We start from the raw sequence: 16,183 nt of genomic DNA, 5'->3' as shown, positions 1-16,183 counted from the left end.
CTAGAACGTCACTGTTCCTGTCAGCCCCAGGCTGGGTCCTCTTGACTCCTTCTCTCTTTACAGACAACCTAGTTATTGCCCTGCACAGCTATGAGCCCTCCCATGATGGAGACTTGGGCTTTGAAAAGGGTGAACAGCTCCGAATCCTGGAGCAGTGAGTATACCTCTAACCTACCTTGCCGTGTGTGTGTGTGTGTGTGTGTGTGTGTGTGTGTGTGTGTGTGTGTGTTTGTGTGTGTGTGTGTGTCCTCAGCCCTCCTGCACCCCTGACTGGCTCTGGCCACAGCAGAGGGCTTTTGGAATGAGGTAGAAATCTCCAGAGTGCTTGATACGGGGGAGTGATGGCCTAGTCTAACTGGGGACTCTGAGGGGTTTCCAGTGGCTCTGTACACCGTGATGATGGTCTCTGTGGTGCAGGAGCGGTGAGTGGTGGAAGGCTCAGTCCCTGACCACTGGCCAAGAAGGCTTCATCCCCTTCAACTTCGTGGCGAAAGCAAACAGCCTGGAGCCTGAACCGTGAGCAGGAGACCTCTGTGGGGATGGGAGGGGTGGGGAGTAGGGGAGGCACATCCAGGGATCTCAGAACAGGGCGTGGTCCAGGGAGTGGGGGGAAGTTTGACTGGGATGGAGGAAGAATTGGACAAAGGTGGCACAGGCTTTTAATCCGAGCACTTCGGAGGGAGGGGTAAGCGAATCCCTGAGTTAAGGCCAGTCTGGTCTACAGAGGGAGTTTAAGGACAGCCAGGGCTGCACAAAACAAAAAAGAAAGAAATAGACCAACAGCCGATGGTCTTGCGTCTGCTTTACACAGTTGGTTCTTCAAAAATCTGAGCCGTAAGGACGCCGAGCGGCAGCTTTTGGCGCCCGGGAACACGCATGGATCCTTCCTGATCCGGGAAAGCGAAAGCACCGCCGGTGAGAGAGAGAGAGCCTGGTGGGCGGAGCCTCGGTGTGGGCGGGGCTGTGAGGTGAGGGCGGACGCCTGCGGGCGAGGAGATGGGCGGGGGTGAAGAGCAGGAGGAAACGGGTGCGGTGGCCACCTGATTTATGGAAGGCAATCCGCCTCTTTTTCTTTTCCCTTTTCAACTAATCTCTTTCCTCCTACCCTCTCCAATCTTTCTTCAGGATCCTTTTCACTGTCAGTCAGAGACTTCGACCAGAACCAGGGAGAAGTGGTGAAACATTACAAGATCCGTAACCTAGACAACGGTGGCTTCTACATCTCCCCTCGTATCACTTTTCCCGGACTACACGATCTGGTCCGCCATTACACCAGTGAGCTCTGGCGGAATGCGTTCACCTGTGCCCTTCCTAGCAGCCTATCTACCCCCAGTCCTTCTTAGAGACCCTCCAAGCATCTTTCTTTCCCCTTCAATGGATGAGGGGTATAGTACCTGACCCTGGACCCTGCAGGCTAATGTTGGATGACCCACACGTCTCCCCTCCCATGTCAGTCTGTTATCCCTACGAATAAAGTGGAGAGAGGTAGGAGCTGAAGGGAGCATCCAAGGTCTCTAGTGACCGCCTTACCCTTCTCCTTTGTCCATGCAGACGCCTCTGATGGGCTGTGCACAAAATTGAGCCGTCCTTGCCAGACCCAGAAGCCCCAGAAACCATGGTGGGAGGACGAATGGGAAGTTCCCAGAGAGACATTGAAGTTGGTTGAGCGGCTGGGAGCTGGCCAGTTCGGGGAAGTGTGGATGGGTGAGTGTGGCTCTCTGTACTGATTGGAAAGAGGGGAGGAAGTGTGAGCTTCCTCTCACACTGGCCTATTCAGGGCGGCTGCCTGGTTCGTCAGGATCTTGACCTCTGTAACTCCTCTACCCGTATCCCGTCTCCCAGGATACTACAATGGACACACGAAGGTGGCAGTGAAAAGTCTGAAGCAAGGGAGTATGTCTCCTGATGCCTTCCTGGCAGAGGCTAACCTCATGAAGCAGCTGCAGCACCCGCGGCTCGTCCGGCTTTATGCAGTGGTCACCCAGGAGCCCATCTACATTATCACAGAATACATGGAGAACGGTGGGTATGCTTCCATGTCCAGCCGCTTGAGGGCGCTATTGTGGCCTCACTGCCTTTTGCACCCAGGCTAGGAATGTGCTTTTTTTCTCTGGCCTGCCACTGAGGGTTTCTAAGGACGCTTTCCTGGGCCCCTAGGCCTCTGATCTATCAGTTCTAATTCTGATAGTCCCTGATGTGCAGTCTCTGTTGCCTTCTGCCAATGCCCACCTGGATCCCAGAATGCTTGACCCAAGAAATAGTGTGCGGTGCCTGGTGCCTGAAGAGACCAGAAAAGGGTGTGGGATACCCTGGAGTTACAGACAGTGGTGAGCTACTGGAGATCAAACCCAGGTCCTCTGGAGGGACAGCCAGTGCTCTCCTCAAACACTGAGCCACCTTCTAGCCCCAACATGTAGTATGTTTGTGAAGGATCCAAGAGTCTGACTGCCCGGATAGAGTTGAGGCTTTATAATCTTGTATGGCTTTGGGCTGATCACATCATTGCTTTCTGCTGCAAATAGTTCTTTTTAATCTGTAAAATAGTGGGTTTAGGGCTAGCAAGATGGCTCGTCAGATAAAGGTGCTTGCTGTCAAGCCTGACAAACAGGAGTTCAATGCATGGAATCCACATGATAGAGGGAAAGAGCTGACTCTTGAAAGTTATAGAGGACAACTGTACATACGTGTGCAATGGCACATACGTGTGCCATCCCCTATGAATATAATACATGTAATTAAAACATAGTGGTGCTAAGAGAAGAGTAATTCTCCATGGTTGCTATGGGGATTGAGAGGAACAGTTCCTGTCCAGCCTTGTTTTGATGTGGTTTACAATGTTTAGAGTACAAAAATCTGTCCACCTTTCAGAAAGGGAAACAAACTGTTCATTGGCTAATGATTCCTGGAAATGGCAAATAGGTTTTCTTATTGGTAGTTTTGTTTTTTTTTTTTTTTCTTTTTAAGACAGGGTCTCTCTGTGTAGCCCTGACTGTCCTGGAACTCACTCTGTAGACCAGGCTGGCCCTGGAGTCAGAGCTCTGCCTGCCTCTGTCTCCTGAGTGCTGGGATTAAAGGTGTATGCTGTCGTAACCAGCTGAAACCTGATTTTGATCATGGACACTGAGAAAAGCAGTTTGTGACTTAGGGATGTTCCCAAATACCCTAGGAATGTAGATAGTGAAGATATTTCATTTCATTTCGTTCTTTTTTGGTTTGGCTTTTCAAGACAGGGTTTCTCTGTGTCCTCTGCCTCCCCCGTGCATGGAATAAAGGCCACTACCACAAGGCTTTTTTTTTTAAAACACAGAATTTCTCTGTGTAGCCTTTGCTGTTCTGGAACTCTCTCTGTAGACCAGGCTGGCCGTGAACTCACAGAGATCCGTCTGCCTCTGTGTCCCCAGGGATTAAAGCTGTGCATCACCGTTCCCTGGCCTCTTTTTGTTGTTGTTTTTGGTTTTTTGAGATAGGGTTTCTCTGTGTAGCCCTGGCTTTCCTGGTCCCAAAATCAGAGATTTGCCTACCTCTGCCTCCCTAGTACTGGGATTCAAATTGCGTGCCACAATTGCCCTGCTGATTAGGTGAGGAATTTATGAGGGCTGGTAGGAATAGTGTAGAAGAGTGATCCAGCCAGACAGGAAAGGAAAAGAAGAAAATTTCTAGAAGACAAGAGATGAAGCAAAGCGATTTGGAAGAAAGAGTCTAGCACTCTGTGTGAAGAATCCAACAATAGTCTGTGGTAGAGAAAGACAGGCCTTTGGGAAGAAGACAGCCATGAAACATGCTGCTGGGCTTTGGCTGCTGCAGAGATGGGGCTCTGCCTTAACTGATGAAAAAAGCCTCTGGATCCTCTGCCCATCCTAGCCCTCTAAAAGGCCATCCCATATGCTAAGTGTCCCCACCTTCCTCACAGCATCCCCCCTCCAACCCCCAAGCACACACTCTCTTCTCAGTCAGAGTGAGCTTCCTTGCCGAGGTCAGGCACTACTTCCAGAACCTACGTGGAGCTGGAAGGGTCTAGGGGCTTCCCCCTGGGCAATTTAAGTCAACAACTCTTGCTTTTGCTCACAGGGAGCCTAGTAGATTTCCTCAAGACTCCCTCGGGCATCAAGTTGAACGTCAACAAACTTTTGGACATGGCAGCCCAGGTAAGGAGACTGGCAAAGGGCATGACCTGTGCGGCTACAGGTCAGTGAGATAAACACTGGTGACCTACTCCTGGCCTGCAGATTGCAGAGGGCATGGCGTTCATCGAAGAGCAGAATTACATCCATCGTGACCTGCGGGCTGCCAACATCCTGGTGTCTGACACGCTGAGCTGCAAAATTGCAGACTTTGGCCTGGCACGTCTGATTGAGGACAATGAATACACGGCCCGGGAGGGTAGGTGTGGGACAGAGAGGAGGTTCACCACCTGCAGGAGAGCAAATACACTCAGGTGAACTAACTTCGCTTCCCTCTAGGGGCCAAGTTTCCCATTAAGTGGACAGCACCAGAAGCCATTAACTATGGGACCTTTACCATCAAGTCAGATGTGTGGTCCTTCGGGATCCTGCTGACAGAGATCGTCACCCATGGCCGGATCCCTTACCCAGGTGAGCATTAAGAGAAGCAACTCCAAGGGATTGGGGATTTAGCTCAGTGGTAGAGCACTTGCCTAGCAAGCGCAAGGCCCTGGGTTCGGACCCCAGCTCCAAAAAAACAAAAGAAAAAAAAAAAGAGAAGCAACTCCAAGTCTATGAGGAAGGGGAGCAAATCCATACGTTCCCGCTCTCTTCTACCCAGGCTCAGACTCTGAAACTCCAAGTTGCTTCTCTTCCATTCACTTGGGCTTGTGACTCTGAAATCCTCTGTTAGATGCTTCATTTCCTGCTAGATCCTGTCTCTGCCTCTGAGTCCCCACACCTCTAAAAAACTCCAGCTCTTCCTTGCTTAATTGTGGCCACCTAGTATGCCAGAAGTAGACTGGCACAGGAGGTAAAACCTTTCTCTCTGTCTCTGTCTCTCTCTCTGTCTCTCTATCTCTCTGGTGTGAGTGTGTGTGTGTGTGTGTGTGTGTGTGTGTGTGTGTGTGTGTGACAGGGTTTCTCTGTGTGGCTCTGGCTGTCCAGGAACTCACTATGTAGACCAGGCTAGCCTCAAAACTTAGAGATCCATTTGTCTCTGCCTCCAAAATGCTGGGATTGAAGTGTGCCACCACTGCTTGACCTCTGGTTTCTTAAATATGAGATCAGAATAGTGCTTAGGGCACACTAAGCCATTGCTAGTCATCACTCTGGGTAAGTTATGTTACCCTCTGAGCCTCAGTTTCCCGGTGTACAACAATGGATTTTGGGAAACACTCTGACCCATGGGAGCTGCTCAGTAAGCACTGGTCCTTTCCTACAGAGACCTAACAGGTAAAGAGACCACATAGACCCCTCCTCCTTCTAGAAAAGGTCCTTACCCCATGTTCACCCACGATGGGTAGGATTTTATTGAATGTTTATTTTTTAGCCATTACTTTTTTGGAGACAATGTTGTACGTAGCCCAGGCTGGCCTTTAACTCTCTCTGAGTCTGAGATGCTCCCTGAGCTCCCGATATTCCTGCTTCTACCTCACGAGGAGGTGCTTGTATTACAGGCATGGGCCTGTGTACCTGGGCATCAGACCCAGGCCCTGTGCATGCATGGTCAGTGCTACCACCGAACCATATCTCTAAGCCTATAGGTGGGATTTTTCTAGAAGGAATTTGATAACCTTTGCAGAAAGAAAATGCCACAGAAAAGAATAAGCTAGTTCAGAGGTCAGATTAGGGGCTGGGGATTTAGCTCAGTGGTAGAGCGCTTACCTAGGAAGCACAAGGCCCTGGGTTCGGTCCCCAGCTCCGAAAAAAAAAAAAAAAAAAAAAAGAACCAAAAAAACAAAACAAAACAGAGGTCAGATTAGCCGAAACTTCCCACAGGCCCAGGGCAACAGGTGCTGAAATTGATCCCAGGAGTGTAAAGACACTTTGAATCAGGTTAGACTCCTCTAACAGTTAGAGGCTAAAAGATTTCCCAGCTCTGGGCTTGTCCTATCTCACAGCCTAGTATTCACCTCCTGGGCCTAGTCCCAAAAGCTCGAGATGCCTCCTCACTGCTCTGTCCATGGGCTCTCATCCCCGAGTACCCATCACTGTCGTCAAGTTAGAACGATCTCAGGTATACCTTATAAAAGCACGCCTCCTAGTCAGGCACATCTTATGTGTACTGGCTCATTCAGTCCCCGCCGTAACTCCGTGAGGAGGAACGAGGACTACTCTGTATTCTAGAAGAGGAAGCTGAGGGGTGACTCAGTCAGGGTCTCGCTGCTGGCATGTGTGTTGTGGAGTATGTGACCGTCATTGGCACATAGATGTGAGCCTGACATTCAGCCGGAAATGCTGGTGTGCTTGACCTTAATGAATCCCGGCATCGGTTTGGAATGGTAGCTCCTGGTTCGGAACCTCACCTGCGCTGGTCAGCATTCTATAACTGAAAAAGAAAACACATCAAAGAGTCCTGAGAGGACCCAGATGACCCAGAGGTTAAAAGCGTGTGCTGAGCAAGCCTGATATCCCAAGTTCACTCCCCCATATTCATGTAAAGGTAGAAGAAGAGAACCCACGTTTCAATCAATCATTCATTCATTCATTCATTCACTCACTCACACATGCACTTATTTATTTATATTTTTTGGAGACAGGGTTTCTCTGCATAGACCTCGGCTGTCTTGGAAGTCACTTTGTAGACCAGGGGATCTGGTTTCCCCTGCTTCCACCTCCTGAGTGTTGGGATTAAAGGCACCGTGGCCTGGCTGAGATCCCACACTTAAAAGTTTTTATCTGAGGGGTTTGGGGGAGACTGGAGAGATGGCTCGGGAGCTAAGAGCACTGGCTGCTCTTCCAGAGGACCTAGGTTCAGGTCTCAGCACCCATAGAACAGATTACAGCCGTCTGTAATTCCAGTTCCAAGGAATTCAGTGCCCTCTTCTGGCCTCCTTGGGCACTGCACAGGTGTGATATGTGTACATGTAAAACACACTCATGTACATAGACATAAAGTTTTAAGCCAAAGATGGTGGCACACACCTTAATCCCAGCACTCGGGAGGCAGAGAGGCAGGTGAATCTGAGTTTAAAGGCAACCTGCTTTACAGAGTTCCAGGACAGCCAGGGATACACAGAGAAACCCTGTTTCAACCCCCCCCCACACACACACACCAATAAAATAAAATACTTAAAAAAAATCATTTTTAAAAAGTTGTTCTCTGGGGTTGGGGATTTAGCTCAGTGGTAGAGTGCTTGCCTAGCAAGCGCAAGGTCAAAGGAAAAAAAAGTTGTTCTCTGACCTCCACATATGTGCTTTGGCTCATGTGTAGGCTCCTTCACATCCTACACGAAATTAATAACAATTAAGTAAATGTAATATATTTTATTTATTTTTTTATTCTTTTTTTCGGAGCTGGGGACCGAACCCAGGGCCTTGCGCTTGCTAGGCAAGTGTTCTACCACTGAACTAAATCCCCAACCCATTTATTTTATTTTTTAAGAGGACCTTCTTTTTATTATTATTATTTATTTTGTGTATGTGAGTATACTATAGCTTTCTTCAGACACACAAGAAAGGGCATCAGATCCCATTACAGATGGTTGTGAGCCACCATGTGGTTGCTGGGAATTGAACTCAGGACCTCTGGAAGAGCAGTCAGTGCTCTTAACCGCTGAGCCATCTCTCCAGCCCAAGAATATATTTTTTTTTTTTGGTTCTTTTTTTCGGAGCTGGGGACCGAACCCAGGGCCTTGTGCTTCCTAGGCAAGCGCTCTACCACTGAGCTAAATCCCCAACCCCAAGAATATTTTTTTAAAAGAAGTTTGCTGAGCGTGTTGGTACATCCTTTAATCCCAGAATTTGGGAGGCAGAGGCAGGCAAATCTTTTTTTTTTAACTGTTGTTTTTGATTTTTTTTTTTTTTTTCGGAGCTGGGGACTGAACCCAGGGCCTTGCACTTGCTAGGCAAGAGCTCTACCACTGAGCTAAATCCCCAACCCTGTTTTTGATTTCTTGAGACACTGTTTCTCTGTAGAATTCTGGCTGTCTTAGAACTCTGTAGACTAGGCTGGCCTCAAACTCACAAAGATTCTTTACCTTTGAGTGATGGCACTACTCCCATCTTGACCCCCTTTCTTTCTTTCTTTCTTTCTTTCTTTCTTTCTTTCTTTCTTTCTTCCTTTCTTTCTTAAGACTTACTTATGTATATGAGAACACTGTCTTCAGAAACACCAGAAGAGGGCATCAGATCCCATTACAGATGGTTGTGAGCCACCATGTGGTTGCTGGGATTTGAACTTAGGACCTGTGGAAGAGCAGTCAGTGCTCTTAACCACTGAGCCATCTCTCTAGCACCTTGGATCCCATTTCTTAAAGGTTCTACAATCTCCCACTAATGCCGTGAATTGGGGCCAGGCTTACAGCACGTGGGGAGACATTCAACATCCAAGCTGTAGGCTGGGGTTGTAGCTCAATAATGGAGTGCCCATTTAATGTGTGTGAGGTCCTGTGTTCAATTCCAAGTACTATAGAAGTAGATGATAGATAGATAGATAGATAGATAGATAGATAGATAGACAGACAGACAGACAGACAAGCAGATAGACAGACAGACAGAGCAAGCCAGCTGTGGTGGTACATTTCTTTAATCCTAGCATTGGGAGGCTGAGGCAGGGTCTCTATAAGTTTGAGGCCAGCCTGGTCTACAGAGTGAGTTCCAAGATAGCCAGAGCCACACAGAGAAACCCTGTCTCAAAAACAAACAAACAAACAAACAAACAAACAAACAAACAAACAACAACAGAAAAAAAAGAGAGAAAGAAAGAAAGAAAAGAGAAAAATCCAGTTTAGCATTAGCTTTGCTCTTAGGTTTCCAAAGCTTAGAGGCTGAGGTTCCGTCTGCCTTCCAGGAATGACCAACCCTGAAGTCATTCAGAACCTGGAAAAAGGCTACCGAATGGTGCGACCTGACAACTGCCCGGAAGAGCTGTACCACCTCATGATGCTGTGCTGGAAGGAGCGCCCAGAGGACAGGCCCACGTTTGACTACCTTCGGAGCGTTCTGGATGACTTCTTCACAGCCACAGAGGGCCAGTACCAGCCCCAGCCTTGAGGCCTTGCGGTCCCAAGATCCTCCCCTATCCCTCTGGAGTTCTTGTGCCCTATCCATGCGGCCTGTGCACACGTGGACTCCGACTCGGCACGTGAAGCCTGTGCGTGTGCCATACATAGCCGTTTTTGTCTCATACACACATCCGTAGTTATGTGGGTTCTACACATGTGCCTTATACCCATGGAACATGTGAGTCTAAGTCTTAGAGACCACCTAAGGTGTCTCTTTCCATTCCATTTTCTGAAACCACAGAGAGGAGAAGGCTTGTGATTGCTGCATGTGTCTGTCTACCACTGCCTTTCTGGGGGCCTCCAGGAAGGCCCTCCTTGTGGGCTGCCATCCAATCTAATGTCTCTGTGTGCTGTGCCTTGGTGGTACCACACACCAGGAGCTCAATAAAAGTCTGTTCAATTAAGGCTGTACAGTTTTCTACCGCACACTTCATTTCTTTGTGGCAGATAGTGGGGGGGTCGGATGAGAGAGACTGGGGTTGCTGGTGGACCACCTGGCCTAGGTTCTCTTGCTGTGATCGCTACAGGCTGTTTCTCCTGTAATGTAAGTGTGTCTCCACTGAACAAGGGAAGCACCATTACCATGTAAAACATGGTGTGAAGCCCTGGTGGTTGGGAGTCAACCCCCCGGAGACTGGGGAGTCCCTACACAAACCATGCACACCACCGGAGTTAAACAAGAATAGTTTATTGAGTGCATACCATAATACTGGATGTCCAGGTCCTCAAGAGGGAAAAACATAATTGTGACACTAGTCTGCTCTCAGAGTAGACTTTTTATAGGAAAAAACCAGGTTCAAAAGTTTAAAGGGGGCTGGAGAGATGGCTCAGCGGTTAAGAGCACCCGACTACTCTTCTCGAGGTCCTGAGTTCAATTCCCAGCAACCACATGGTGGCTCACAACCATCTGTAAAGAGATCCGATGCCCTCTTCTGGTGTGTCTGAAGACAGCTACAGTGTACTTATATATGATAAATGAATAAAAAAATTTAAAAAAAAATTTAAAAAAAAAGTTTAAAGGGCAAGGAGAAACAGTTGGTTTCCTAGGCAAAGTCTTATCAGCTAACCTTTAAGCTGATTGGTCCTGAGTAAGGTAAGGGAGGGGGGTCGATGGGTAGGGAACGGGAGGATTTCGGAACATTGAGATAACAGAGCATGAGTTTTATAATCATAACTTTTTAGCTTATTAGTAGCATTCTTTGGTGTCAGCGACAAAAACAAAAACAAAAACAAAACAACAACAACAACGAACCCGGAAGAGATTTCTTTTTTTTTTTTTTTTTTTTTTTTGGTTCTTTTTTTCGGAGCTGGGGACCGAACCGAGGGCCTTGTGCTTCCTAGGTAAGCGCTCTACCACTGAGCTAAATCCCCAACCCCTAAGGAAGAGATTTCTAAGTTTGACACCATCCTGGTCTACAGCACAAGTTTTAGGACAGCCAGGATTACATGGAAAAGCCGTGTCTCAGACACCAGCGGAGAAAAAAAAAATCTATACAGAGAAACAGTTTGTGGACCAGACAAAGACAGCGCTTGAGATAAGGGTTAACTCTCTTTGTGGATTTATTTTTGTGTCTGTAAACGTTTTGCCTGCAAATATGTCTGCGTACCATGTGCATGTCTAGTGCCCTCAGAGGTCAGAATTCAGAATCGGATGTCAGAAATGGAGTGAGGGGTGGTTGTGTGCCACCATGGAGATGCTGGGAATGGTCTTCCGTGAGAGCAGCCATGCTCCTAACAGCTGAGCCATAGCTCTAAACTACCATTTCATTTTTTAAAAGATGTGGTGTGTGTGTGTGTGTGTGTGTGTGTGTGTGTGTGTGTGTGTGTGTGAGAGAGAGAGAGAGAGAGAGAGAGAGAGAGAGAGAGAAGCTGGAGAGATGGCTCAGCAGTTAAAAACACTGACTGCTCTTCCAGAAGTCCTGAGTTCAAATCCCAGCAACCACATGGTGGCTCACAACCATCTGTAATGGGGTCTGACGCCCTCTTCTGTTCTGTCTGAAGACAGCTACAGTGTACTTATATATAATAAATAAATAAATCTTAAAAAAAAAAAAAAGAAAATGCCTAGGAAGCGCAAGGCCCTGGGTTCGGTCCCCAGCTCCGAAAAAAAGAACCAAAAAAAAAAAAAAAAAAAAAAAGAAAAGAAAAGAGAGAGAGTTTATGTGTGTCAAAAGGTTAGGCAGTTAGACCATAACTATTGCCCCTGCAGAAAAGATCAGCCATGGGTTACTTATGTCCTATCTAGAACTTTCCCTAAGGCGCTCCTAGCATGTAGCAGCCCCAAGGTAGGATGCCACAACAGGATTTTTCCCCCTACATTATGGCTTTATATTCTATGTAGCACTTCTACTAGTCCAAGCTCAGAGATACCCTTCCTTCTAAAGCCAGGCATTCCTTACCTTTAAAGTTTGTGAGTGTAAGGAATTTCCTTTGTTCTGTTGACTCCTGCCAGATCTCTTATCCTAATTTCCCTGAGTCAGGTGTTTCCAACACTCCTAAGGGACATTTCACCCGAAAAACAAACAAATGGAGACCGAGACGGAAACCGGGCCACCCTGAATTGGGGTGAAAGTCAGGATAAGTGGAAGTCTGATGGCATTGTGTGTGTGTGTGTGTGTGTGTGTGTGTGTGTGTGTGTGCGCGTGTGTGTGTTTGTGTGTGTGTGTGCGCGCGTGTGTGTGTGTGTTTGTGTGTGTGTGTGTGTGTGTGTGTGTGTGTGTGTGTGTGTGAACCTACATGTGATGGTAGAGTCTTGGTGCATGACTGCATACCCTCAGAGTCAGAGGATGTTAGAGAGTTAGCTCTGTCTTTTGTGGGTCTTGGGCAGCAAACTCATGCCAGCAAATTTAAGAGCAAGTACTTTTCCCAACTAAGCCTGTTTTACTGGTCGAGGCCAGTGTACTTTACCCTTCTTATCCAACTTTACTTCACAAGTCCTAAACGGTGTGAGTGAGTTACCTCCCTTTTATACATCGGTTTTTTTTTTTTTCTTTTTACAGATACTCATCTGAAGAATCATATTTAAGCCGGGTGTGGTGTCTCACACCTGTAAGCCCAGTATTCCAAGGCCGAGGCAGGAGGATCAACAAGAGTTTGAAGCCATGCTTAGTCACATGGTGAATTCTAGGGCATCCTAGGATATCAAAATCAAAACTCAGTCAAGAGCGACATTTGACTATACTTTTTTTTCTATTTATTTATTTATTCATTTTCTTTTTTTCTTTTTTTTGGAGCTGGGGACCGAACCCAGGGCCTTGCGCTTGCTAGGCAAGCGCTCTACCACTGAGCTAAATCCCCAACCCCCTATTTATTTATTATATAAGTACACTGTCGCTGTCTTCAGACAGGTGAAGAGGGCATCAGATCTCATTACAGATGGTTGCGGGCCACTATGTGGTTGCTGGGATTTGAACTCACGACCTCTGGAAGAGCAGTCAGTGCTCTTAACCACTGAGCCATCTCTCCAGCCCACTTGACTATACTTTTAAAGATTTATTTACCAAGTGCATGCATGTGTGCCTGCATGAACTTCTTTACGTCACTCCTATGTAGGTATAGTTGATTCAACTGCTGGGAACCAGACCCAGAGCCTCTGCCAGAGCAGTAATCTCTCCTAACTGCTAAGACATCTCGCCTGCCCCTTTCGATATATGTGTGTGTTTGTTGTTTGGTTGTTTGACACAGAGTCTCAGTGTGTAGTCTGGGCTGGCCTTGAACCTTAGATAGGACTTGGCTAACTTCCAAAATGTTTCAATGTAGTATTGATAGCTACGGTTCCAGGCACATTTGAGGCTCTAGATTTGATGGTAGATAAAATTCTCAAAAAGGCCAAATGGGGGCTGGAGAGATGAGTCAGTGGTTAAGAGCAAGGTCTGCTCTTCCAGAGGTCCTGAGTTCAAATCCCAGCAATCACATGGTGGCTCACAACCACCTGTAATGGGATCTGATGCCCTCTTCTGGTGTGTCTGAAGACAGTTATAATGTTCTTACATATAATAAATAAACCTTAAAAAAAAAAGATTCTGTACCTTAAAAAAAAAAAAAAAAAAAAAAAGAAGAAGGCAGGGTTAGGGATTTGGCTCAGTGGTAGAGCGCTTGCCCAGCAAGCGCAAGGCCCTGGGTTTGGTCCCCAGCTCTGAAAAAAAGAAAAGAAAAAAAAAAAAAAGGCCAAATGGGCTGGTAAGCCTGTGTGATCCCATGAAGTGGCACGCCATAATCTACTGGGGAGTGGAGGCTGAAGGTGAGCGAGTTCAAGGCCATCCTCAGTTAGTTACATGAATTATGATGCTGTGTCTAAAAACCAACACACGCACACATACACACTCACACATATGCAGACCCACACACATACACACACGTACACTCACAATCACGTGCACACAAACACAGTACATGCACACTTAAACACACAGATGCGCACACTCACACCCTTTGATACCATGCTGTGCTTACAATCTTAATAAGAGAATATATGGAAAGGCATATTATATACTGAGGGAAAATTGAAAGATGGTCTTTTTCTTTTATTACATTTTATGTTTTTATTAGTGTGTGTGCCACAACTTTCAACAGTTGCTTTGATCCTACCTTGTGGCCGCTGGGGATCAAATGTAGATCATCTGGCTTGGAGAGAGGTGATCCTTTCCCCACTAATCCATGATGCTGGCCCAAGAGTTACAATTGCAAGCATGTCACTAAAGTGGCAGAGATTTTTGTGCTAAGGATAACCTTAGATCCGCATGTGTGCTCAGCAAACACTCCACCATTTTTCGACAATAGGGACACCTCTCATCCAGGAAGAGATTTTTTTTTCTTTTTTTCTTTTTTTCTTTTTTTCTTTTTCTTTTTCCGGAGCTGGGGACCAAACTCAGGGCCTTTGGCATGCTAGGCAAGCGCTCTACCACTGAGCTAAATCCCCAACCCCGGAATTTTTTTTTTTAAACAGGCTCTTGCTTTGTGGCCTTAGTTCACCTGAACTCGTGACTTTCCTATATTAGGGTCCTGAGTGAGGGGATCACAGACATGCCCTTCAGGACTCAGTATTTTCACCTTTATTTTAAAGATAATTCACTTAGCCAATTTATAAAACTGAGGAGATTTTATATATGAAACTCTAGTTCTGGGCTGTCTCTTCAACAGTGAGAGGTTTGGTTGCCTGGGGTTTGCCTGTCCTAGTGGAGCAGGTACTGACCATACAGTTTAGTTGAGACATGAATTTTCTGTCCTGCCAGGGTCTCTTCCACCCACTACCTAAGTCAAGTGTTTTTTTTTTTTTTTTTTTTTTTTTTTTTGGTTCTTTTTTTTTTTTTTTTCCGGAGCTGGGGACTGAACCCAGGGCCTTGCGCTTCCTAGGTAAGCATTCTACCACTGAGCTAAATCCCCAACCCCAAGTCAAGTGTTTTTAATCACCAAACCTGGTGCCGCTGTTCTCAGGTTAAAGAGGAAAACGAAGAAAGAAAATTAAAACCAAAGTTTAAAAAAAAAAAACAATCTAAATTTAAAACATAAAACTTCGAAATGGCAGTGTGTTTGATAAGAGAAGGGAGGGGTCATATATTCCTGTAAGGATGTGAAAAGCTCCAAGTTTTAAAATGAGCAAACAGACAATATCTGAGCCATAAGAGTATAAACTGATTCATTTCTGCCGCCTGCCTGGCCTCTGTGGGCATGTAAGGTTGTAAACCTTTCTACATCTTACAAAGTGCTTCGATGCCTATGAGTTCATTCCCGTAGTAGGTACTGTGGGCAGCCATGGAGCTGGTAAACTTTGGGGTCGTTGTCTCTCTAGTCTGCAAAGACGGAAAAGGAGTCCAAGAAACGCTAAGTAGACCCACCTAAAGCCAGCAGGGAAGCCATCACAGAGATCCACAGCCCAGCGCTGGTATGAAACTCGGGTGCCGCTATGTCTGTCCAGCACTGTGGTTTAAAAAAAAAAAAAAAGCTCAGCGCAGAGCCTTTTGGTTGACCAGTAATGACTGCTTGAAGATTGATGGATTCAGGATCTGGTGTGGTGGTTCTGTAGGAGCATGGGAGAGGACAGTTTCCTGCCATCTTGACACTCCCAGACATTTGTCAATGTCTAAGGACAATTTTGGGTGTCACAGTATGGGTGTGTGTAGGGTGTTGCCACTGGCATCTAAGAAGGCCAGGCATGCCAATTAACATCCACAAGGCTGAAGACAGCCAGGGTGTCAGTAATAGGAAGGTTAAGAAATTTTGCTGGCATGGTTTGGGGGTGGGGGAGTGGGGAAGCCTGATCTACAGAGTGAATTGCAAAACACTCAGGGCTACAGAAAGAAACCCTGTCTCTAAAAACAAAAAACAAAGGAACGAACAAACAAACAAACAAACAAACAACCCAAAACATAGACTTTCAGTTTACAAAAACTAAGTTCTGGTTAGGTGAGATGGTTCAGTGCATAAAAGTGCTTGTCACCATGCCTGACCAAGAGTTCAGTTCAATCCCGGGACCTAAATTAGTGAAAGGAGAGAACCAACTCCTGTCTCTTGAAAGTTGTCCTCTGTCCTCTGATCGGCATCTCAGGCCCGCCCCGCCCCCACCCACCCCTCATGAGTGCCATTACATAGGAGCACTCTTTCTAGTAAATTAAAAACAAAGCATCATGGGGCTGGGGATTTAGCTCAGTGGTAGAGCACTTACCTAGGAAGCGCAAGGCCCTGGGTTCGGTCCCCAGCTCCGAAAAAAAGAACCAAAAAAAAAAAAAAAACAAAAAAAACAAAGCATCAGGGGTTGGGGATTTAGCTCAGTGGTAGAGCGCTTGCTTGCCTAGCAAGCACAAGGCCCTGGGTTTGGTCCCCAGCTCCGAAAAAAAAAACCAAAAAAACAAAAATAAACAAAAAAAATACAAAGCATCAAGTCCTGCTACTTTGTCACCATGCTGGGGCATATAGGGTTTTGTCTTTTTTTTTTTTTTAAAGTGTGTACAATTGGAAATGGAATTTAATTTGTAACATTGAATAACTCCCAAAGACCTGAAGTTCTTCAACTTTATC

The 16,183-nt window shown here is 46.5% G+C and overlaps 1 protein-coding gene and 1 long non-coding RNA gene across 8 annotated transcripts in view; one reads left to right on the top strand and one right to left on the bottom strand.

Moving 5' to 3' along the window:
• The window catches only part of LOC120102985 (uncharacterized), a 5,573-nt gene extending 3,871 nt beyond the window's left edge, over positions 1-1,702 (bottom strand). Inside the window, exons 1-2 of one of the 2 annotated variants that reach the window (XR_015621149.1) lie at positions 1,531-1,617; positions 637-982 (exon numbers count right to left, since the gene is read on the bottom strand). This is a non-coding gene — a long non-coding RNA (uncharacterized LOC120102985). Of the gene's footprint in view, positions 1-636; positions 983-1,530 lie in introns of those variants that run through there. The other variant, XR_015621150.1, reaches the window with a different exon arrangement.
• Positions 1-9,579, top strand: part of Lck (LCK proto-oncogene, Src family tyrosine kinase) — a 28,448-nt gene extending 18,869 nt beyond the window's left edge. For 4 of the 6 annotated variants that reach the window (XM_087548719.1, XM_087548716.1, XM_087548717.1 and 1 more), the window contains exons 4-13: positions 64-154; positions 418-516; positions 812-915; positions 1,126-1,275; positions 1,552-1,704; positions 1,843-2,022; positions 4,069-4,145; positions 4,227-4,380; positions 4,461-4,592; positions 8,956-9,573. In XM_087548719.1, coding sequence (XP_087404845.1) covers positions 64-154; positions 418-516; positions 812-915; positions 1,126-1,275; positions 1,552-1,704; positions 1,843-2,022; positions 4,069-4,145; positions 4,227-4,380; positions 4,461-4,592; positions 8,956-9,158 — 1,343 coding nt within the window. In that variant the 3' untranslated portion in view covers positions 9,159-9,573. 6 annotated transcript variants of the gene reach the window in all.
• Positions 9,580-16,183: the final 6,604 nt, after the last annotated feature.

The sequence above is a fragment of the Rattus norvegicus genome, chromosome 5, assembly GCF_021556685.1.
Source record: "Rattus norvegicus strain SHRSP/BbbUtx chromosome 5, alternate assembly SHRSP_T2T, whole genome shotgun sequence".
Classification (NCBI taxonomy): domain Eukaryota; kingdom Metazoa; phylum Chordata; class Mammalia; order Rodentia; family Muridae; genus Rattus; species Rattus norvegicus.
The sequence above is the reverse complement of the archived record's forward strand: the minus strand, read 5'-3'. Positions and strand labels throughout refer to the sequence as shown.